The following is a 26220-nucleotide window of genomic DNA, read 5'->3' as shown; positions in this document are numbered from 1 at the left end:
TTTATTAAAAATAGTTTTATTTTAATATACATCTCATAATATACAAAGACAAAACCAAATTACATAAATTATATAAAAAAAATATAAATAACTTAATAAAACCATTAATAGCTTTGTTACTAGCAGGGGGCAAATCACAGAGCAGAGACATCTTAAAATTATCAGTAATCAACGTATTTAAAAATTAGTTGATAAACTCTTACAATTACATTATTTTTTTTATAATAACAGCTAAAAGTTCTTAATTCGCTCCCCGTTTTTATAATAAAAGGCACATAAAAAGCAATAAATTACAATTTTTTTTCAGACTGTAAACTGTCATGGTTTTCATCTAATTCTACAGTGAGCAATCAATAAGGATGTACACTAGCAATGCCCACCCTCCCATTATTCGACACACTATTGGTTCGATGTAAATCAAAATGTTTCTTCCCCGCCTTCTCCAACCTCAATTTCGGCTCAGCATAACTATGTCTATACCCCGCCGAGTTCTTCTGACTCCGCCCATATTTATTCCCCTCCCCCATTCGATCCAACTCCACCGTACTCTTTGACATGTTCCCGTAATTCCCGCCCTCATCATCCATATAACTCCTCCTCTTCAACTCTTGAGCAATATCATTGGAGTTCTTCCTATGCTCCTCCTCAATGAGACTAAACATAGACCGCCTCTTCGGGTCGTACTTATCTCGGTACCGCCCCAACGGTACCTCCCGGTGGCGGAGCTCTTCTTTGGAGGCGGGCTTCTGGCGGTGGTCGTACATCATACTTTCGTGACGCTTCAAAAACGGTTTGTCTTTTGTTATGGGGGAAATGGGGGGCTCGAGTTTGTGGTCCAATCGCTCTTTCTCCATTGAGAGGAATTTTTGTTTGGCGTCTTTGAAGCGGTCGCGAGGGGAGGGTTCGTCTTCGAATTTGGGGGGGTGGTGCTCTTTTACGTATCTCTGGCGGGTTTTGGGGACTGGGGGGTCTTGGTAGTGGCGGTAGGGGGGAGCTTCGTACTCCAAGCGCCCGCGGTGGGCATATCTAAAAGACAAATAAAATAAAAATAAAGAAAAATAATAAAAATAAAGAAAAGTAATAAAAATAAGGAAAAATAATAAAAATAAAGAAAAATAATAAAAATAAGGAAAAATAATAAAAATACAGAAAAATAAAAAAATAATAAAAAATAAAGAAAAATAATAAAAATAAGAAAAAATAATAAAAGTAAAGAAAAATAATAAAAAATAAAGAAAAATAATAAAAATAAAGAAAAATAATAAAAATTAAAAAAAATAATAAAAATAAGAGTAGAATTACCGGAGGTTTTCATCGAAGCCATCATCGTCGAAGTACTTCATGGCCTTCTCTTTCTCCTCCTTGGGGTACTTGTGCTCGTAGTCGTCGTAATAACACTCGTAAGATCTCTGCCTCTCCAGAGACTTTTGACGTTCTAAGGTCCTCTGTCGCTCAACTGACTTTTGGCGTTCTATGGATTTCTGTCGCTCCACGGACTTCTGTCGCTCCACGGATTTCTGTCGCTCCAAAGACTTCTGGTGGTCCAAAGACTTCTGTCTCTCCAAAGACTTTTGCTTTTCTAAGTACTTCGAGATCGGTTTTTCTAAATATTTGGCGATGTCTTTCGTGGAGGGTCTAGATTTTTCATTATACTTATTGTAATGGGGGGATGGGGGGGACTTCTCTCTAGTCGCTCGAGGTAAAGTGACCTGAGGAGGACCGTGCATTAAGTAGACCGTTGACTCAGCAAGATCTCCATTCCAGTCCTCATCTAAAACGGAAGAAAGAGGTTAAAACGAAGAAAGTGAATTGTAGAACGCGCCCACACAAAACAACAAAAATCTAATAAAAAATCAAACAATTCCATAAGTTAGTCAGTTCCCATAACTATTTCCTCCTGCAAATCCGTGCCAGAAGTCAAAGTTCAACGAGTCCCCGCACCTGTTGGCTCGCGAGTATGCAAAAAAGCAAGCGACGGTGGTATGTAGGCCAACGAGTTCAAATGTGGGTCTTTACCGGAGATAATTTCGCTGCAAAATTCAACAGCAACTGGACCGGTATTGTTAACGAAGCAAAAGAAAGAAGATTTTGGTGGAAACCACCTGAAGATGTGACGAAAATTTTTGACGAGACTTCCGCATTCTTGGAGCGACCTACACCCTGTGGCAACAACCTGCAGCAGCCTCGCCCATGACGACCAGGTCACTGGAAGATCCATTGGGAGCTATGGGCGAGGCGGAAGAGAGAAATCGCGCATTTTTGGCGCTGCAAGAATGCGATTTGCACGAGAATTTTCAAATTCTTATTCCGATGGGAAAAATTCAAGATTGCGCAATTGGGAAAATAACTTTTTGAGTTGTAAGTGACGTAGACAAATGTGGAAATTGCGCAACCAATTTTTTCCTTGAATTTTAAGGTATTTTTCAAAAATTCATAACAATAGCAATTTTGGTGTTATTGCAATAAAATTTAAGCAAATTGGTACTATTGAGTTGTTTGTTGACTCCAACAAATCGCTAAATTTTAGAGACAAAAATTCACATTTTAGAATTTTTTATTTTTAAAGTGAATCAAAATGATCCAACTTTTTTTTTCAAAAATTTGTAACTATTGCAATTTTAGTGTTATAATAATGAAATTTGGTCAGTTTATTATTTTTGATTTTATTAATAATTCCACCAAATCGCTAAATTATAGAACCAGAAGTACAAATTTTAGAATTTTTTATTTTAAAGCTAAATCAAAATTATCCAACATTTCTTAGAAAAATTCGTAACTCTGTCAATTTTAGTGTTATATTAATCACATTGGGTCAAAAAAGTATTTATAATTTGTTTAATAATTCTACCAAATCGCTAAATTATAGAGCAACAAATACAAATTTTAGAATTTTTCATTTTCATGCTGAACCAAAATTACCCAATTTTTTTTTCAAAAAATCATAACTGTACCAATTTTGATGTGTGATAATAATGAAATTGACTCTGATTACTACTTTTAATTTGTTTAAACACTATACCAAATCGCTAAATTATAGCGCCAAAAATACAAATTTTTGCATTTTTTATTTTCAAGCTGGGCGAAAATTACCCAAATATTTTTTCAATAAATCGTAACGTTGTCAATTTTAATGTGATAGTAATAAAATTTGGTCAGATTACTATCTTTAATGTGTTTTATAACTCCACGAGATCGCTAAAATATAGAGCTAAAAGTACAAATTTTTGAATTTTTCATTGCAAAGCTGAACCAAAATTATCCAACATTTTTTTCAAAAATTTGGATCTCTGTCAATTTTAGTGTTATATTAATGAAATTGGATCAAAGAACTATTTCTTATTCGTTTAATAACTCCACCAAATAGCTAAATTATAGAGCAAAAAATACAAATTTTAGAATTTTTAATTTTCATACTGAACCTAAATTACCCAATTTTTTTTCAAAAAATCGTAACTCTACCATCTTTAGTGTGATAGTAATGAAATTTGGTCAGATTACTACTTTTGATGTGTTTTATAACTCCATCAAATCGTTAAATTATAGAGACTAAAATACAAATTTTTGAATTTTTTGTTTTCAAGGTGAACCAAAATTATCCAACATTTTTTTTTAATTTGTAACTCTGTCAATTCTGATGTTATAGTGATAAAATTTGCTTAGATTTACTACTTTTGATTAGTTTAAAACCTCTACTAAATCGCTAAATTAAAGAGAAAAATACAAATTTTTGAATTTTTTATTGACAAGCTGAACCAAAATTATCCAACTTTTTTTTCAAAATTTTGTCACTCTGTCAATTTTAGTATTATAGCAATGAAATTTGGCCAGATTATTACTTTTAATTTGTTTAATAACTCCACCATATCGCTAAATTATACAACCAACAATACAAATTTTATAATTTTCTATTTTTATGAAACTTTTTATAACTAAAATTAGCAACATTTTTTACAAAAATGTGTAACTATCAATTTTAGTCTTATTCTGATGAAATTTGCTCACATTACTACTTTTGATTTGTTTATAACTCTATTAAATGACTAAACTATAGCGCCAAAAATACAAATTTTAGAATTTTTCATTTTCAAGCTGAATTAAAATTACCCATTTTTTTTTCAAAAAATTGTAACTCTGACAATTTTACTGTGATAGTAATGAAGTTTGGTCAGATTATTACCATTAATTTGTTTTATATCTCCACTAAATCACTAAATTATAGCGCCAAAAATACAAATTTCAGAATTTTTCATTGCCAAACTAAACATTTATTCAACTTTTTTTTCAAAAATTTGTAATTTTGTCAATTTTAATGATACAGTAATGAAATTTGGTAGAATTACTACTGATTTATTTAATAACTCCACCGAATTGCAAAATTACAGTGCGAAAATTTCAAATTTTAGAATTTTTCATTTTCAAGCTAGACCTAATTACCCCAAGCGGAAGAGAGAAATCTTCCGTTTTTGGCGCTACAAAAATGCGATTTGCACGCGAATTTAGAAAATTCCGATTCAATGATTCCGTCATACAATTAAAAAAAACGGAAAGTGTGCGATGAGCGAAATTAGAGATTACGCAATCGCTAAAACAACTTTTTCAGATTCTTAAATTCGTAAATGACTTGGAAAAATGTGGAAATTACGCAACGATTTTACCTTCAAATTTCAAGATTTTTTTCGTATTTATAAAGAATCCAAACTGACTGAGTCATGACAATCATTTAGAGAAATGATCTAAAGGTAAAAATAAAAACAAACAAATAAAAAATAATCAATTCGACCCAATAGTCCCCATTTTCCAACGCTATAAAATCAAACATGTATTCATCGCTAACCCGGTGACCTCTTCGGAAAATTATGGAAATCGGCGTGGAAATATAAACTCGATTTTCTAGGTTAAGTGTCATCCCACTCTTGACACCAAACATCGGTTCCGAATTACGGTTGCGGATTAATTAGTGGGAACAATCTTGTCTCACGCTGTCTGAAGACTACAGCTTTCCGGAGTTTAACAGTAATTTCGCTTCCGGTGTAACAGAACGATGATGACACCCGGAAATGGCGGAGATGAGTTCCGGGTGCCGCGCGATTTTAAGAAAAATTTGTGCGCAAACTAACTGTAACTTGACAAATTAATGAAAAAAATTTCCGGACTTGATTCAGGGCAATGCAAGTTGTCAAGTTGTAACGGTACGGTAAATAAATTTCCAGTAAATTGGTTAAGATGAAGAAGATTCTTTTTTCGAACTTTGTTGGATTGCATTAAAATAGTTTTATTCTAATTGAGAAAGTGGGATTCCGATTGTATTGAAACAATAAGAATAAAATGTTTGTACGATTGTTTGCAAGTTATGATGGGTTCGGTCAATTTGAGTAGGAATATTAACGAAACGAGTTTCGTAAACCGTTATATTACGATATGAGATGGGAAAATTATCAAATGAGGCTGCAGCGAAAAATCGTATCGTAATAATATGATCTTATGAAACGAATCAGTTTCCATTGGTATACCTCCTTTTACGAAATCAGGAAGAAATTGGTATTTGTAGGTAAATGAGAGTTATTGGTTTTGTTTCATTTTATCTTGTTGTGCTTTATCTGTTGCTGAAACGGCGTTTATTTTTATTGCTTTTGAAAATTTTGAAAAATTATAATTATTGGAGGATTTGTAGAAGTATGGATTTTAAAAATGTCTGAGAAGTTGCAAAAATTGTTCAAGGTATTTCAACGGGTTTAGTATAAAAAACTTTCTGAGAGCTCACTAAAACCCCCCCAATAAAACTCCAAAAAAAAATTCTAAAAATTACGTTTACAAAAGAATTTGAAAAAAATCTGCAAAAGATGTCCCGTATTTAAAAACAATCTGTAGTAATTTTAGTGTTATAGAGTTAGGGCAATGAAATTTGGGCAAATCACTATCTTTGAGTCGCATATTTACTCGACCAAATTTGCTAAATTATTCAGCCAAAAATACGAATTTTAAAATTTTTCATTTCAAAACTGATCCAAAATTATCAAACATTTTCTACAAAAATTCGTAGCTCTGGAGATTTTTGTGTTAGAGCAATGAAATTTGATCAGATAATTACTTTTGATTTGTTCAATAAATACAACAAATCGCTAATTTATAGAACCAAAAATACAAATTTTAAAATTTTTTATTTCCAAGATTAACCAAAATTGTCCAACATTTTTTTTAAATCAGAACTCTGCCAATTTTAGTGTCACAATAGTGAAATTTGGTCAGATTACTACTTTAAATTTGGTTAATAACTCCACCAAATTGCTAAATTATAGAGCCAAAACTACAAATTTTAGAATTTTTAATATTCAAGGTAAACCAAAATTTTAATTCATAACTGCCAATTTTAGTGTTATATTCATGAAATTTGGTCAAATTACTACTTTTAATTTAGTTAATAACTCCATCAAATCGCTATATTTTAAAGCCAAAAATACAAATTTTACATTTTTCGTTTTTAAGGTGAACCAAAATTATCCAAAACTTTATTCAAAAATTCGTAGTTTTGCAAATTTTAGTCTTATAGTAATGAAATTTGATCAGATTACTACTTTTAATTTGTTTAATAACTCTACGAAATCGCTAAATTATAGAGCCAAAAATACAAATTTTAAAATTTTTCATTTTCAAGGTGAACCAAAATTATCCAACATTTTATTAAAAAATTCATAACTCTGCCAATTTCAGTGTTATAATAATGAAATTTGGTCAAAATAATATTTTCAAGTCGTTTAATAACTCCACCAAATCACTAAACTATTAAGTCAAAATTATAAACTTTAGAATTTTTTATTTTCAGGTTAAATTAAAATTATTCAACTTTTTATACAAAAATTCGTAACTTTGACAATTTTAGTGTTAAATTAATCAAATTTGCGCAAATTGCTATTTCTGCGGCGCTTATTGACTCCACCAAATCATTAAATTTTAGAGCCAAAAATATAAACGTTAGAATTTTTCATTTTCAAGGTGGACCAAAATTATCCAAAAATTTAAAAAAAAAATCATATCTCTGACAATTTTAGCTAAAAAATTTGAGAAAAACAGTATTTTTAATTCGTTTATTAACTCCATCAAATCGCAAAATTATAGAGCCAAAATTACAAATTTAAAAAAAATATATTTTCAGGTTAAATCAAAATGATTAACTTTCTATACAAAAATGCGTAACTTTGGCAATTTTAGTGTTATATTAATCAAATTTGAGCAGATTTGCTATCTTTGAGGTGCTTATTAACTCCACCAAATCACTAAATTATAGAGCCAAAAATACAAATTTTACAATTTTTATTTTCAAGCTAAATCAAAATGATTCAACTCTTTTACAAAAATTCGTAACTCTAGAAAATTTAGTATTATTGCAATAAAATTTAGGCAAATTGCTATTTTTGAAACGTTTATTATCTCTAGTACATCGCTAAATTATCGAGCCAAAAATAGGAATTTTAGAATTTTTTATTCAAGCTGATCATCCAACTTTTTTTACAAAAATTCGTAACTCTAAGAATTTTAGTATTATAGCAATGAAATTTTGAGCAAAATACTATTTTTAAGTCGTTTATTAACTCCACCAAAGACTTAAATTATATAGAAAAAAATACGGATTTTACTATTTTTTTTTCAAGCGAAACCAAAATTATGCAATTTTTTTTACAAAAATTCGTATAGATTTGACAATTTTAGTGTTACAGCAATGAAATTTAGGTTCATTACTATTTTTAAAAGGTTATTACCTCTACCAAATTGCAAATTATAGAGTCAAAAATACAAATCGGTGCCAATTAATGATCCATTTCTTTTCCTCTCCCAATCAAAATATTTGACCCTCATTAACAGAAAACAAAGATCTCACCTCTCATTAACCCAGAATTTGCCCACTCGAGAAAAACTGCCCAAACAATAATAAAAAAAATTAAGAAAGTTCCTCGCCCGACCCGAAAGTAAAAGTTTAGCTCCGAGCCCATCGCGATAGGGTCGTTCGTGACGTCACCATCCGACAATTAGTCCATTCTTATAGAAAGCTATTAATTGACCTTTTAAAAATAGTTAGCGGCAAGAATTGCCGAAAGTGTGTCGATTTTTCAAGCTAACAGTTTCTTCAACTCTTGTAGAAAAAAATCAAAGTTGGTACCGCTGCATCCGCCATTGTAGCCATCTTTAATTAAGCATAAACGGGACTCGTTTTGTTAGTCAAGACCGCATTCTATCGCTTTTGACAGAAACAGAATAAAAGTCACGGCCACCTTATTAAACCTTTGTCCAGCCCAGCCCACTCGATCAGCGAAAGTTAGCGGTAATGGAGGATGCGCAGGTGGTACCAACATCCCAAAAGTAAAAGTCACCAAATATTTTTTTTACTCACCACTCGTGCTCTGATTATCCAAAGTGTTGAACCTATTCTCAGTGGCGTCGGGAGAATCGGGGCTGGGGGGATGATCCGAACCGATCCCAGAACTGCCGCCACTGCTCTCCAATCGACGATCTTTGACATTTTGACCGACGATATTCGCGTTGAGACAGCGGCGGAGTTCGATTCCTGTCAAATTCCCTTTTTGGCGGTGGACAGTGTCGTAGTCACGGGGGGGTAGGAGGATGGGGACGTTGTTTTTGTTGAGTTTTTCGCGCAGTTCCGCCGCCACTGAGTCGTAGAGGGTCGTGACGCGGGTAGTCTCAACAGCGTATCTGGAAAAAGAAGTAAAAATACAAATAAAATTTTTAATTACGCGAAGTAATTACTTTTTATTGCGTGACGAGTTTTTATGTAGTTTTCCCTTTCATTTAAAAGTTCAATAACAGATCTAAGTCTGGTAGTCAACCGTTATTATTTACAGTCGATCTATAAAGCATCTTTATGACTGAAATTCCAGGGAGCGACTGTACCTATAGAAAGGTCTAATAAACCCACAAGAGTTAATTATATTTCCAGAATTAATTATCGTAAATGGACTAATAAACATGCGCTCGTGAAAATTTCACTTTACTCTTATTTCTTATCGGTAAGAAATTTCCGTTCCACCGTCTCTCCCCAAGGCGAAAATTTACATATAAAGCCCCCGAACAATCGCCGCTAGTTTGCATCACCTTTTATAAAATTTTAGCAAACATCTCGCAAAATAACCATCGACCTCGTCAGACAATACAATTATCCAATCAATAATGAAAGTCATTCAGTAATGCCAACCATGAAAAATTAACCTACAAATCTGCGATTACATTAACCCGTTGACACAAATAGCGAGGAAAATCTGAAGCGAAGAATTTATCTGTCACCATCTGACCTTTTTATGAACTGGAATTATATTAATACAGGAATTTCATCGAAGGTGGCTGGGCGCAACATGGCGGCGACTAACGGCACGCTTTATTTTACTAACTGTATGGTTTTTGTACTTTTTCAAAAGAAGGCGATGAAGAGAAACATTGTTCGCTTTTTTGCAGTCACGTGGACATTGTACTAACAATAGTATAAATAACATAACGGGAGTTTTTGCAACGCCGACTTGCCGGACTTTTATTTCTATTGACACTTCACTTGTACCACAGATTTGATCGGAAAATTTCGGGCATAAAAACCATTTTTGTCACTTTCTTTCAATAGGCGAGCGGCATTTTCACTTTTTTTCTGCCTAGGTTTGATGAGTGACCTTGAAACAACACTTTCAGTTGTTTTGATTAATTTTATGTTGGCTTTTACTAAAACGAGATCGATGTTTCGCTTGTTTTGTGATTTTGTGATGGCACAACTTTTTCTTTTCATTTCTACGAGTTATTTGTGAAGATTTGAAACTAAACATCCCACAGTTGGCTGTTCTGAAAGGACCAACTTAAAAAAACAAAAATAAAATACAATAAAAACATTATAGAATTTAATGAATATTTTGGCAATGGAAGGATCTAAAACATCTAAACCAAATGTTTTAATTAACCCCAATTCATAAAATCTGAAGAACTGTAGAAAATCTAAGAATGTCAATAAGAATCAGAAGTTTACTGAATTTCTAAGAATGTAAACAATCTGATAATAATTAATTCTTCTACAATATTTTAAAAAATTCGAGAATCTCTGAGAATCCGAAAAAAGATTTTTAAGAATTTGAGCCCTTTGCAAGGCCCTTTCGGCTCACACCACGGTGACGTCACGACCGCATGACCCGAGCGCCGTCGATCTTCCCCGACAGTCAGTAAAATTTCGGTTGGCGTCCCGTTCGTCTCGTGTTCAAATTAACAAATTTTGTGAGTTTTTTGAGTTTACCGACCGGAAATGAGTGTCATTTAGTGCAGTTTTGTGCAACAAGTGAAGGTGCAGTGTTAGAAATATCAGTTTCCTCAGTTCAGTGCTCGAAATTCAACAAGTTTGTGTTTTGGCGCGAAGGTTTAAGTGATAACGGGAAATAAGAAGTGGTTACCCCTTCAGGAGGTCCTGAGGGAAGAATTCTGGTGCTGGGAGTTGTTTGTTTGGAGGAAAATCATCAGTTTTGCACACCGGAAATGCATGTCTGGACATCGGTGGAGGAGTGTGACGTCAGCACTGTGGACGGGGTAAGTGAACTTGTTTTTTTAGCTAGACGGCTAGATCTGCTTGAGTTCCGCGAATGTGATATTATTTTCTTAAATTTCGGTGTTTTATGAGTTGGTACTCCTGCATTGTGTTGTCAATTGTGTGATAAAACTACAAGAGTCGGTTGGTAGCACTACCAAATGATTGACATTTCACTAAACCATCGCTAAAGCTCCTAATTAAATTAGTTCTCTGACTTGATTAGTCTTTTTAATTACTAATTACTCATTAATTCTGTTTAGAACAATTAAATTAGACTGCATTTTGACGGATTTTCAGTGAATCTAATCGAAATTTCATCCAGCTAAATCCATTTGAGGTTATGTATTAAGATTTCTTAACTGATCGAGTTTATTAATTTCGACTATTTTAGGCAGACAAAATATTCAAAAATTTCGAAAAATTCAACTAATATAAAGAATCCAATGGGTCCATAAAACGAAAGAACCAAAAAAAATTCTCAAAAATACAAAACCCAAAACAGTATATTCTGTTACGAGTGCGGAATGGACTATATTCTGCTCGAGTGGATAATTTGTCTCACGAGTCGTAAGCGATATTTTTTAAAAATTTACGAAAGGAAGGGAAAAATTCTAAAAATTCCTTTCTTGCAAGCTATCTAGGTAGAACAAATTAGATTGCATTTTGATAAGTTTTCAGTAAATCTGATTCAAATTTTATCCAGCTCAATCTATTTTAGGCTATGGATTGAGATTTATAGGAAACATTGTCTTAATCTAATCCAGTTTAATCAGATTTAGACCGTTTTAGACAGACTTATAGTTCAAAAAGTTACAAAAAATTAACAAAAATAATGAATGCAATCAATCTTAAAAACCGAAAGGATCTAAAATCCAAATTCAAAATGTTATATTCTGTTACGAGTGTGAAATAGCCAACATTCAACACCAGTGAATGGTTTTTCTCACGAGCTGTAGGAGAGAATCTTAAAAGGTTTTACAAAAATGTTTAAAAAAAATAAAAACTCTTTTTTTGCAATTTAGTGGGACATTTAGAACAGATTGTACTGCATTTTGACAGATTTTTCAATGAATCTGATTCAAATTTTGTCCGGCTTAATCCATTTGAGGTTATGTATTGAGATTTATACGAATTAATCTCTTAACCCAATCCAGTTTAGTTAGATTTAGGTCATTTTAGACATACTAAATAGTCAAAAAGTTCGAAAAATTTAACAAAAAAAAGAAAGAGTCAAAAAATGGAACATTCAAAATAGTAGGTATATTCTGTCACAAGTGTGGAATGGCTCATATTCGAACGAGTGGATGGTTTGCTTCACGAGCCGTAGGAGAAAATCTCAAAGTATTTCTCAAAACTATTTAAAAAGTTCTAAAAGTTAGACTGTATTTTCACAAATTTTCAGAGAATCTGATTCAAATTTTATACAACTTAATTCACTTTCGATTATGGATTAAGATCTATAAAAAACAAAATGTTAATTTAAAACAGTTTAGTCAGATTTAGACCAGAAAAAACTGTAAAATCCAAAATAGTATGTTCGGTCACGAGTGTGGAATGACCTCTATTCTGCACGACTGGAGGATTTGACCCCCGAGCCGCAAGCGAGAATGAAATAACATAGAAAAACAAAAAATCGACAAAACAACGCGAGAGAAAGAAAATAAAAGCAAAGAGATTGCTAATTCGCCAAATTGCGTCTAATCGAAATTAGAAAATAATTACAAACACATCACGCTGCTTCTTCTCACCATATAATTATTTAGCTTCTAACCCGGCAAGTCTTTCCTTTTCTCGAAAACTTTCGATAATTAACATAATAAAACCACCACGAACGTGCTTTACTGAAAATTTTTCATTCGTGCGTGAAATCCTCAAACCTGTATCAAATCAAAACTTCATTAAAAAGAACAAACATTATAATGAAAGCTGAATAAGAAAGGCAACAATTCCAATTAGTCAGTTACGCTAATTGAATCATGTCTAAACGATAGGCAAAAATAAAGAGTGAGTGAACAGTTAATGGAGAGCTTTTCTTGTTGGATCGATTTTCCTGCTTTTTTGTAGAAATTCTGTTTTTACGAGTTTATGAAACAGAGCTGCTTCCGCCTTTTACTCCACGGAAACGGCATGCGTGTCATTAACATTGGAATTTAATGTGATCCCCGTCGGTCTTATTTTTGTGCTCGCGGGCTGTAAAGCACTGGTCGCTAACAAAGTTTTTTCTCCGTAAAATTTATTTAAAAAAATTGATGGCGCCATCTATTAAACGATTCGAAAATTGCAAGTGACATTGCCAAAGAACTGTCAAATGTGTCAGATTAGCGTTGCAATTCAGGTTTGAATGATTTATCGGCCAAACAGCGTTTTAAAAAACTCGCATTAGTCGACAACAAAGTTTTTTCACCGTAAAAAAAAATAAAAAAAAAATTGAAGGCGCCATCTATTAAACGATTGGAAAATAGCAAGTGACGTTGTTAAAGAACTGTCACAAGTGTCAGATCAACATTTTAATTCAGTTTTGATTGGTTTATCCGCTAAAATGCTCTTTACAAATATCGCACTGGTCACCAACTAAGTTTTTTCACCGCAAAAAAATGGTGGCGCCATCGATAATTTTGATTCAGTTTTGGATGGTTTATCGGCCAAACACCGTTTTACAAATCTCGCATTAGTCGCCAACAGAGTTTTTTCATCATAAAAAAAAAATTAAAAAAATGATGGCGCCATCTATTAAACGATTCGAAAAATGCAAGTGACGTCAAAGAACTGTCAAATCAACATTTTAATTCAGTTTTGAATGTTTTATCGGCCAAAATGCTTTTTACAAATCTTCGCATTGGTCGCCAACACAGTTTTTTCACCGTAAAAAAATAAAAAAAAAATTAGTGACACCATCTATTAAACGACTCGAATATTGCTAGTGACATTATCAAAGAACTGTCAAATGTGTCATATTAGCATTTTAATCGAGTTTTAGAAAGTTTATCGGCCAAAATGCTTTTTACAAGTCTTGCACTGGTCGCCAACAAAGTTTTTTCACCATAAAAAATAAAAAAATGGGTTGCTATTTATTAATCGATTCGAAAATTGCAAGTGTCGTTGTCAAAGATTTGTCAGATGTCTCAAACCAACAATTTTAATTCAGTTTTGGGTGGTTTATAGGCCAAAATGCTTTTTACAAATCTCGCACTGACCGGATTTTGCGGCTCTCCAGCAAATGCCGCCGGAGCCGCTCGAATGTCAAAGTATTTACGCTGTAATTACCAAGCATTGACCGTGTGAGAGACGTCCATTACCATAAACGATTATTTTCCGTAGTTATTCAATATCTGGGGCAAAATCACATAATTATACATCGTTTGAAGCAGAAGTAAGAAAGCAATAATAAGAGCTTCTTTAATTTGAGTGAACGCTTTCTTGGCTCCGGGATTCTGTGGCAGTAGGTTTATTATTATTTATATCTAATCTAATAAATTATTTCTATTGAAGACCACCTGAAGTTCGCCCAGTTTTCTTACCTTTCTTCGCTCGATTCGCTCTCCCTCGTACTCGTCCCAGTGTCGCTCCCCACCGACGACTCCACTTTCTTCACCTCTCGTACCACCTTCAACCTCCCTTCGATCTCCGTGAATTTCTTCTGATTCTCCGGTCTTTCAATGAGCACCATCAACTGCTGTTTTAACAAGGTTGCAGTCTCCAAACTATCACATCTATACGCGTGGACGTGCAAAGGGCACTTGGTCACCGGATTGAACAACAAGAGGATGCAAGCGATGATGTCTTCCTTCTGGTAGACGCACGTGATGGTGTTGTGAGGTATGAAGTGCTTGATGGTCTCATTCTTGGGTTTGGAGCCTTTTTGAGACACGACGTTTTGGACGATTTTCAGACCCTTATGGGACACTTGGAGGGTGACTTTGAAAGGTTCCACGTCCTTCTCGCGGTCTTCCAGGTGCTTGATGACTGGGAAGACGTAGTCGGAGCCGCGCAAGCCTTTGGATTCTTTGGCGCCGAGGAACCAGACGTAGTACGAGGACTTTTTGATGTCTTTGCGGAGTTTTAGCGCCATGTTAAGGCATGGTATGGCACGGTTGGAAAACCTCGACTATCTGCAAGAAGAAAAAAGTTTAGTACGAAAAACTGGGCCGGAATAACCACAAATTGCGAGGGCAATAGCCCGCAGTGCCCTCACGTACCCATTGTGCAACAAAACCACTGGTAAAATTTACACATTCTTGGAACCAGCGCGCCGATACCCAGTAAATGCCCACCGAGTGATGGTAGACTATTATGCTCCGTAGGCGACAATTCCAAGAGGAAATTGGTAGTTCAATACACCATCTAACGGTACAGAAAGTTTATACGGTTTTCGCTCTCGTGCATCCGGTGATCTGCAGGCGGAAAGGAGAGAAAGAATCACACTCAATTTGACCACGGAGTGATTTTTCCGCAGAAGAATGTCGACATCCTTGAAAGTATTCATATTTTCAGCCGCCTAGAACAATAGCCGCGGGCCTAGCAGAAGTTCAATCAATTATAAAAAAGTTTCTTTTTCAATTGGTGGGACGCGCTTCTTCCGCATCAAGTTCCGACGGTAATTTCAATCATAATGGTGAAACCGAAGTGTGTTGAAGACGTGAAGAAAATCAAAAATCGAAGAAACGTTTTGTAACTGTGTCAAGTGGGAGGGATTACGTGATTTATTCGGTTGTTTATGAATTTTTGAACACCTCGGTAAAACTGCGCGTCACTCGGTGAGACTTTCACGGTAATTGGTGGTATTTCCGTTTCCTGCTTCTTCTCCCTTCGACGTTTCAAGGTTAATTAAGGTTTTTCCTTTCGACTTTCTTCATTTTTCGACGGAAAAACGGTGGCGAAAGCAAAAGGAAATAGAGATCTCTTCATTGTGTAATAACCGCCGATAACTGATAAAAATTTGTACGGGAGATGTGGAAAGTCATTTCTTAAGTGGAATGGCCTCTTGATTCTCAAATCTCAAGTACGTTTTGATCCACCAGGTCCGGATTCAGAGATATTCTTGGAAAATGTTTTTTTCAGGTTCTACTGTATTTTCTTCAGTTTTTCTTGCAAAATTGCAAAGTTATGAAATTGCTTGACAGTGTTTTGGAAAGCCTATTTAATGAGCTTTCCAATGATCTAGAAAACTTATTGACAGGGTCCGTACTTTTCATTGTATTTTTGAAAAACTGAGCTCATGTCCCAAAAAGTTTTTCATCTGCAATTTTGCATATAACTCAAGAATTATTACATCGATTATTTATTGTACTGCATCATTGAAAAAAGTAAGATCTTGCCTTTTTGACGCGCTAAAATGCATCGATATCTCTTATCATTTCGAAGTTACAAAACAAAAGACATTAGAAAGTACTTCAAAAGATTAAACTTTGTTATTATTTAGCAAATTCAATCAAAAATCAATGCCATTGCTTACAAAATCGCAATTTTAAAAAAACTTTAATGATAGCACAGGCGAGAATAAAAGGTACATTTTGGAAAACTTCTTGATGATGAAGACTTGCTTGTGGAGGAAAGTAATTAGAGGGTAAACATTTTTGAAATTCAATGAGTAACTAAATAAGTAAACACAAATACTCGCCAATCTGTTGGAAAATTTGCACAAAATGTGAAGGTGGATGTCATTGAAAATTAATTTTTTGCGTCTTCATTTGATCTTTTTGTCCGGGCAATCTGGTGGCAGTAAGTGATCAAGATTTCATCAATTTTAGAAAATTTTTATATGGTTTATTTAGAAACGCGATATTTATCGAAAAACAAAATTTTGTGGGCATTCAAATCAAAATTTTCACAAAATGTTCGAAAATGTAAACTTTATGTAATTTTTTTCTAAAAATCATATCTTATTCTTTGTCATGTAACTTCTAAATGACAAGAGATAAGAACGTGTTTAACACCGCGTTATAAGGCGATAGATTAACGTCACTGGGAAATCGTTTTATCAGTCTTAAGAAATTACTAGGAAATTAGGGGAAATCGTTCGAAAATCACAGGATATCACTGAAAAATGAGGGGAATTTAGAGGATATCACTAGGAAATCTGGGAAAGTCAGACGAAATCGTAAGGAAATCAGGGGAAGTTGGACGAAATCACAAGGAAATCAGAGAAAATCAAACAAAATTGCAAGAAAACCTGGGAAAGTTGGACAAAATTACAAGGAAATTAGAGGAAGTTAGACGAAATCACAAGAAAAACAGGAGAAAATAGACAAAATCATAAGGAAATCAAGGAAAGTTAGACGAAATCACAATTAAATCGGGGGAAGTTCGACGCAATCACCACAAAAACAGGGAAAGTTAGACAAAATCACAAAAAAATCAGAAGAAATTAGACCAAATCACAAGAAAATCAGGGGAAGTTGGACGAAATCACAAAGAAATTAGGGGAAATTGAACGAAATCACAATGAAATCTCAAGAAAGTAGACGAAATATTAAGGAAATCAGGGAAATTTAGACGAAATTACAAGGAAATCTGGGAAAGTTGGACGAAATCACAAGGAAATTAGGGAAAGTTGGACGAAATCGCAAAGAAATCAAGGGAAATTGGACGAAATCACAAGGAAATCTAAAGAAATTAGACGAAATATTAAGGAAATTAGGGAAAGTTAGACGAAATCACAAGGAAATCAGAGTAAGTTGGTCGAAATTACAAGGAAATTGGGGGAAGTTTGACGAAATCACAAAAAAATCAGGAAAAATTCGTCGAAATTATAAGGAAATCGGGAAAAGTTAAACGAAATTACATGGTAATCAGGGGAACTTAGACGAAATCACAAAGAAATCAGGGGAAATTGGACGAAGTCACAAGGAAATCAGAAGCAATTAGACGAAATCATAAGGAAATCAGGGAAAGTTAGACGAAATCTCAATTAAATCAGTGGAAGTTGGACGAAATCACAAAGAAATCAGGGGAAATTGGACGAAATCACAAGGAAATCTGAAGAAATTAGACGAAATATTAAGGAAATCAGGGAAAGTTAGACAAAATCACAAGGAAATCGGGGGAAGTTGGACGAAATCACAAGGAAATTAGGGGATGTTGGACGAAATCGCAAAGAAATCAAGGGAAATTGGGCGAAATCACAAGGAAATCTAAATAAATTAGACGAAATGTTAAGAAAATTAGGGAAAGTTAGACGAAATCACAAGAAAATCGGAATAAGTTGGTCGAAATCACAAGGGAATTAGGGGAAGTTAGACGAAATCACAAAAAAATCAGGAAAAATTCGTCGAAATTATAAGGAAATCAGGAAAAGTTAAACGAAATTACATGGTAATCAGGGGAACTTAGACGAAATCACAAAGAAATCAGGGGAAATTGGACGAAGTCACAAGGAAATCAGAAGCAATTAGACGAAATCATAAGGAAATCAGGGAAAGTTAGACGAAATCTCAATTAAATCAGTGGAAGTTGGACGAAATCACAAAGAATTCAGGGGAAATTGGACGAAATCACAAGGAAATCTGAAGAAATTAGACGAAATATTAAGGAAATCAGGGAAAGTTAGACAAAATCACAAGGAAATCGGGGGAAGTTGGACGAAATCACAAGGAAATTAGGGGATGTTGGACGAAATCGCAAAGAAATCAAGGGAAATTGGGCGAAATCACAAGGAAATCTAAATAAATTAGACGAAATGTTAAGAAAATTAGGGAAAGTTAGACGAAATCACAAGAAAATCGGAATAAGTTGGTCGAAATCACAAGGGAATTAGGGGAAGTTAGACGAAATCACAAAAAAATCAGGAAAAATTCGTCGAAATTATAAGGAAATCAGGAAAAGTTAAACGAAATTACATGGTAATCAGGGAAACTTAGACAAAATCACAAAGAAATCAGGGGAAATTGGACGAAGTCACAAGGAAATCAGAAGCAATTAGACGAAATCATATGGAAATCAAGGAAAGTTAGACGAAATCTCAATTAAATCAGTGGAAGTTGGACGAAATCACAAAGAAATCAGGGGAAATTGGACGAAATCACAAGGAAATCTGAAGAAATTAGACGAAATATTAAGGAAATCAGGGAAAGTTAGACAAAATCACAAGGAAATTGGGGGAAGTTGGACGAAATCACAAGGAAATTAGGGGATGTTGGACGAAATCGCAAAGAAATCAAGGGAAATTGGGCGAAATCACAAGGAAATCTAAATAAATTAAACGAAATGTTAAGAAAATTAGGGAAAGTTAGACGAAATCACAAGAAAATCGGAATAAGTTGGTCGAAATCACAAGGGAATTAGGGAAAGTTAGACGAAATCACAAAAAAATCAGGAAAAATTAGTCGAAATTATAAGGAAATTAGGAAAAGTTAAACGAAATTACATGGTAATCAGGGAAACTTAGACGAAATCACAAAGAAATCAGAGGAAATTGGACGAAGTCACAAGGAAATCAGAAGCAATTAGACGAAATCATAAGGAAATCAAGGAAAGTTAGACGAAATCTCAATTAAATCAGTGGAAGTTGGACGAAATCACAAAGAAATCAGGGGAAATTGGACGAAATCACAAGGAAATCTGAAGAAATTAGACGAAATATTAAGGAAATCAGGGAAAGTTAGACAAAATCACAAGGAAATTGGGGGAAGTTGGACGAAATCACAAGGAAATTAGGGGATGTTGGACGAAATCGCAAAGAAATCAAGGGAAATTGGGCGAAATCACAAGGAAATCTAAATAAATTAAACGAAATGTTAAGAAAATTAGGGAAAGTTAGACGAAATCACAAGAAAATCGGAATAAGTTGGTCGAAATCACAAAAAAATCAGGAAAAATTAGTCGAAATTATAAGGAAATTAGGAAAAGTTAAACGAAATTACATGGTAATCAGGGAAACTTAGACGAAATCACAAAGAAATCAGAGGAAATTGGACGAAGTCACAAGGAAATCAGAAGCAATTAGACGAAATCATAAGGAAATCAGGGAAAGTTAAACGAAATTACATACATGGTAATCAGGGGAACTTAAACGAAATCACAAAGAAATCAGGGGAAATTGGACGAAGTCACAAGGAAATCAGAAGCAATTAGACGAAATCTCAATGAAATCAGTGGAAGTTAGACGAAATCACAAAGAAATCAGGGGAAATTGGACGAAATCACAATGAAATCTGAAGAAATTAGACGAAATATTAAGGAAATCAGGAAAAGGTAGACGAAATCACAAGGAAGTCAGGGGAAGTTGAACAAAATTACAAAAAAATCAGGAAAAATTGGACGCAATCATAAGGAAATCAGGGAAAGTTAGACGAAATCACAAGGAAATTAGGGGAACTTGGCCGAAATCACAAAGAAATTAGGAGAACTTTGACGAAATCACAATGAAACCAGGGAAAATTGGACGAAGTCACAAGCAAATTAGGAGAAATTAGACGAAATATTAAGGAAATCAGGGAACGTTAGATGAAATCACTAAAAAATCAGGAGAAATTAGACGAAATCATAAGGAAATTAGAGTAAGTTAGACAAGGAGATCAAGGAAAGTTGGACGAAATAAGAAGAAAATCAGCAAGGAATCAGGGGAAGCTAGGTGTATGCCATTTTTTATTAATATTTAAATTGTTGGAAGCTTGTTTTATTACCTTTTGTACGATGTATTACAAAATTTCATGATTTTGCAAGTTGCTTAGCAAAACACAAAAACTAAACTAAACGCGGTACACTAAAAAAAAATATATATTTTGCAAGTATCTCCCAGTCCTGGCCTGATAGAGCAAACCGCGCTTCCGACTTACAATCTCATCCGAAATTTATTGAAGTCTAATCAAAACAAACCTCGCCATCTTGGTATGTACAGTTAGCGCGTGAAGATAGCTAACCCATAAGCCTACTTGGATTGTATTTACATCGCGAATTTTTTGATGGAATGTGACAAAACAATAGAACGAGAAAGCTCACGATGACACGTCATTTTTTATTGTCAAGACTTTCAAAAATCGTTTCAATTAAAGCTGTTGACCTTTACTTTGACATATTGTGATTTTTTGTACAAAGAGAGCAGTGCGGAAATGTGGCGACCTTTCTTTATTGGAAATCAGCAAAAGCGTTTTGTCGAAAATCTGTTGTAACCTTTATGTCAATCACGGAAAGAATGCGAAGGTGTGTGATTTGAAATTTAGACGGTGTGGCCTGCTTTATTCGCTGTCAAATTTCCAAAGCCTGTTAGACACAGCGGCCATAGATGTACTTCCTTCCAGCGGCCCTTTTTTGGAGTTGGTTTATGAAACGACTTCCTTGAACGTGCTTATACTGAGTGATTTATAATGCAGTACACAAAATAGTTATCTAAACATTAAACTCGTTTTGTAACACGCTTCAAAAATCGGAAGAATCCGATCATGATGTAAGGCACTTCGCATAACATATCCACACGTTCCTTCAAGAGAAAGTATCGAAAACTCTTCCTTCGGACCCAATTTTGCGCACCCATGATCAACGTAATCCCATCTGAATCTCCGTTTTGTAAGCTCATGCAGTCATAAGGCCACAATCTGACCTCCTGACATTTCCACGATTATCTTCATAGACCTTCAGATTCACGAAATTTCCACCAGAAGATGACTTCACTCAAAAACCGAACAATACGAATTCTTCTTTTTCAAGGAAATCAACATTCTCTATAAAGAATTCCCATCTTTGAACAATCGTGGCAAAAATCACACAAAACTAGGATCGCTCTAATTAATAAAAATTCGAGCGCAGGTTTCCCAACTGTGACACGGTTATTATTTAACGCAATTACGAGAACAATGGACTTTTGCAACGACAATCGTGGGGATTCTCAGCGTTATGAAATGTGGTAAGGTACTATACATGGTGTTCCGGAATTTGACCACCGTTAGGACCGAATTTGACCTGATGATGTTTGTACAACGTTTTCGAAAGGTCGAGATGCGATTTTGCGACAATACAACGATTGCAAATCCGATACTTTCTAACTAACTCGTTAGAATTTGTTGTGTAACGACGCGACCGCAATTGAAATATCTGCGTTTAATCATTTTTTCGAATGGATAAGTTTCGATGTATTGTCGGCGCAGACGGTTTAAGTATCTTGTTAAGTCGATAGTTAACGGAGCATGTAATGAGGAGATGATTTTTAATTTATTTGCTTAAATGGGTGGAACAGAGCGATTCCGATTTGGAGCTTGGTTATGCGAAGTGCAAGTTTAAGTGCGCGTTCAATTAGATTTCTTGCTGCGTTTCGATTTGTTTTTAATAATCTAAAGAGGAGTCGTTGGAAAATTGGTACTATGCCAATTCAAACATGAGTACCATCAAAGATTTATAAATATCTAAGGTAAGCCAGAAATGGTACTTAGTTACTGTGAAGAAAAACAATAAAATTTGATCTTCCGGAATTATTACGAAGATTATAGCACCGCAAGTTCCTCTGCAATTGTTTACTTGATTACATACAAACTATAAATCAACTTTTAAGAGCTATAAAATGTAATAACTCAACAAGTTTCTTATAAAGAAACTGAGGAATGAAGGAGTGATTTTCATACCTCGCCATAATCATTTTAGAGCTAGAAAAAGGAATGAGACGTACTGTCAAATTTGCAACTACCCAAAAACTTCAATTGCTTCTGTTTCAGAATAAATGAAAAATATGCAAAATATGAAATATTTCGTACATTTCCATTTCAATAAAATAAAAAAAATTTAAATTGGTATTTTTGTTCTACTATTTTGCAATTGGGTATACTTAATTTATGCATCTAAAGGAGAAAGTCTTTCCAATTTTATCTTTTTGACGTTAAAACTGTCAAAGTTACAAAATTTTATGGAATATTTTGCCTTTTGAGTTTGGCCTATAAAATGAAAAAAATCTCAAAATTTGTATTTCTTGTTTTACGATTTCGAAATTTGGTACACTTATTAAATGCCTCTAAAGAAACAAGTTTTCACCAAATTTTATTTCTTTGACGTTAAAATTGTGGAAGTTACTAATTTTTATAAAAAATTTTGCACTTTGAGTTTGTCTATAAAAGGAAAAAATTCTAAAATTCGTACTTTTTGTTCTACAATTTTGAAATTTGGTACACTTAATAAATGCCTCTAAAGGAAAAAATCCACCACATTTCATTTCATTGGTGTTTAAATTGTGGAAGTTATTAACTTTTAAAGAATACTTTGCATTTTAGTTCTATAAAATTCGTAAAATTTGTGTTTTTTGATCTAAAATTTTGCGATTTGGTACACTCTATAAATGCTCCTAAAGAATTAAGTTCTCAAAATTTGATTTGTTTCGCGTTAAATCTGTGGAAGTAACAAATTTTTATAGAATATTTGCATTTTGAGTTCGTTCTAAAAAATGAAAAATTTTCAAATTCATAATTTTTGTTCGACAATTTTGAAATTTGGTCCACTTAATAAATGCCCCTAAAGAAAAAAACCCACCAAATTTCGTTTTTTTAACGTTTAAATTGTGGATGTTATTAATTTTTTTGGAATATTTTACATTTCGTTTTCGTCCTATAAAATGAAAAATTCTAAAATTCGTACTTTTTGTTCTACAATTTTGAAATTTGGTACACTTAATAAATGCCCCTAAAGGAAAAAATCCACCAAATTTCATTTCTTTGATGGTTTAATTGTGGAAGTTATTAATTTTTAAAGAATAGTTTGCATTTTGAATTGATTCTACCTATAAAATGAAAAATTCTTAAAAATTTTATTTTTTGATCTAAAATTTTGCAATTTAGTACACTCCATAAATGCCTCTAAAGCATTAATTTCCACAAATTTTATTTGTTTCGCGTTAAATCTGTGGAAGTTACAAATTTTGATGGAAAATTTGCATTTCGAGTTCATCCTACAAAATGAAAATTTATAAAAATTCGTACTTTTTGTTCTACAATTTTGAAATTAGGTACACTTTATAAATGCCCCTAAAGGAAAAAATCCACCAAATTTCATTTCTTTGATGCTTAAATTGTGGAAGTTATTAATTTTTAAAGAATAGTTTGCATTTTCAATTGGTTCTACCTATAATATGAAAAATTCTTAAAAAATTTATTTTTTGATCTAAAATTTTGCAATTTAGTACACTCTAAAGCATTAATTTCCTCAAATTTTATTTGTTTCGCGTTAAATCAGTGGAAGTTACAATTTTTTATGGAATATTTGCATTTTGACTTCGTTCTATAAAATGAAAAATTCTCAAATTCATGATTTTTGTTCAACAATTTTGAAATTTGGTACACTTAATAAATGCCCCTAAATGAAAAAATCCACCCAATTTCATTTCTCTGACATTAAATTTATGGGAGGTATTAATTTTCACGTATTATTTTGCATTTTCAGTTGGTCCTACAAAAAAAATATTTAAAATTCGTACTATTTAAAAACGCCTTTGAAGTAAGAAGCCACCAAATTTTATACTATTACTGTTAAAAATGACGAATTTACAGAATTTTATAGCATATTTTGCATATCGAGTTCGTCGCACAAAAAACAATTCTAAGGTTTCTAAATTTGTTTCTAAAATTCTGCAATTTAATACAATGAATAAACGCCTGTAAAGTAGTTAAGTCCACCAAATTTTATTAATTTAACATTAAAACTGCCGAATATTGTAGATTTTTTGTTTGTTTTGTAAAACGAAACTCCAAAATTCTGACTTCATAAAGATCCACCCTTTTTCCATAACAAAACGGAAATTGCGATTAAAACCCAAAAAACAATTCATTGTATTGGCTGGCGTTGTCTTTATCAAAGTAGTTTTTCTAGCAAAAAAACGCATCCAAGCACCCAACTTGATTGGAACTGATCGTTCATTGGCTGAATACTGTAAACTCTTGTTAATTGGACAAATTTCCTAGCTAATGACGTTAAAATTGTGAAAGTTACTATTTTTTATAAAATATTTTGTATTTTGAGTTCGTCCTATAAAATAAAAAGAAGTTAAATTTAAACTTCTTGTTATAAAATTCTACAAATTAGTACACTTTAGCCCTCTGGCGACAACCCAATACTTCAAACGCTTCTAATTAACACACGTTAAAAATTCGCACACTGTTGGATTCCCCGTGAAATTCTGGGTTAAATGAGCACAACCAACATAAGTTTGCTCCACAAATAAACGAGATATTGATTGAAATAGGTTTTCAGAGAGTCAGTACCAATGGGTACCAATAATTTAAGTTAACTAAAGTCTGTGGTTACAGACCAATAAATAATGCCTTTAATCTTGGAGAGGCCAATGCCCTTTTGCCCTCCGTGTATCACTTATACCTATACAAAAAAGTGAAATTGAAACCTGTGTCGTTAATTAGTACCATTTCAGAATACTGTCATTTTCCAACAAGCCCAAGGCGCCATGAAATAGTTCTTTGTCTATGCTTCCTAGAGGCGTCCATTGTGCCTTAAAGAGGCTATAAATTTTAACAGTTTCCACTGGTTTTATTTTCAGTGTTTGATGTCCTGTTTTAAACTGATTGGAATTTTTATTTTATTATCTCTCAAAATCAGATACAAGCACTGAAAAAACAAGATTTCTATCGTAATCAATAATTATAAGGTACTTGTACACAAGTTGTTAGTCTAAAGTTCAAGGCAGTAGTTAAACGCTTTTCTATAATAAATCAAAGAAAATCTCTTCACACTTTTAACGTCTATAAAGTTTTTTTTAATTTATTTTATAGCAGATGCTTAATGTAAACTAATAAAGTAATAAAACTAAAGAGGCAAGTAATTAGAGTTAACGTGATGGATCGACCCATTGCAACATTGCGAATGTTAAAACAATGGAAGAGTTAAAATAAAATAAGAAAAGGAACATGTGGTAAAATAAACTACCGGAGAAAGTAGAACGCGTACAAAAACGGACTAAAATAAACAAAAAGAGAAACCAGAAGAGGATGACAGTGCCATCAATCAACACCACCAGTAGTACCAACGTGACGTCACAAGCCACCCCCACAAAACCGAAGATTTTAACACGTTTAATTTACTTTTATTAACCGTAATTTTTGTTGCCAATTCCTCTTCTTCGTCTCTCCTCTTTTTCAACGCCCAAGCGACGCGACGCCAACACGGCCAACCCTCTCCTCCAGCATCCACTTACCCCGTTTCAGCAATCCGAAAGGTACAAAACACACACCAAGCAATCAATTCATCACTGAAGCACTAAAAAATTGCGATGGGTTCACTCGCGAGGACCGATTTCAACGGAAACTTTGGTGTTTTCCACGCAGATGGAACGTCAAAGCTCTTTCATGGTACAATTACCATCACCGTCTGAACCCGACAGGTATGTCGAGTTGGCTGTGCAGGTGGAGTGGTGGAGATGGTGGGCTCGACTATGAATTTGTGTTGGAAGGTCAATGTTTTATGGGAGGTTTATGATGGTACATGGTGTGGTGGCTTTCATGGGTTTGTTTGGGATAATTGTTGGTAGTTTTGATGGTTTCTGCAACTTATAATTGCGGGGTTATTAAGATCGGTGAACAATATGACACTTTTGGGTTAATTTTTTGCGGGTTTGGTCTTTGGAGGAAATAAATTTTGTGGATTCAAAAAATTGGATAATACGTTATTAATAAATTCGCGATCTTGTTTAGAAAATCACAATAAATTTTAAATAAATTCTTCTGAAATACTTAAATTAGGCA

General features: G+C 33.7%; 1 protein-coding gene across 1 annotated transcript; it reads right to left on the bottom strand.

Annotated features, from left to right (window-relative positions):
* On the bottom strand, window positions 1-25917 carry LOC148177658 (uncharacterized). The gene is made up of 5 exons (XM_088032740.1): window positions 25674-25917; window positions 14080-14670; window positions 8384-8703; window positions 1303-1771; window positions 1-1026 (listed from the first exon to the last, which is right to left on the bottom strand). Exons 2-5 carry the CDS (start codon window positions 14628-14630, stop codon window positions 351-353), a joined length of 2016 nt encoding a protein of 671 aa, XP_087888866.1. The 5' UTR covers window positions 14631-14670; window positions 25674-25917; the 3' UTR covers window positions 1-350.
* Window positions 25918-26220: the final 303 nt, after the last annotated feature.

This window comes from Gnatocerus cornutus, chromosome 3 (assembly GCF_029298725.1).
Source record: "Gnatocerus cornutus isolate USDA-ARS CGAHR chromosome 3, icGnaCorn1.1, whole genome shotgun sequence".
NCBI lineage: Eukaryota > Metazoa > Arthropoda > Insecta > Coleoptera > Tenebrionidae > Gnatocerus > Gnatocerus cornutus.
Note: the sequence above shows the minus strand (reverse complement) of the source record. Positions and strands in the feature narration are given on the sequence as shown.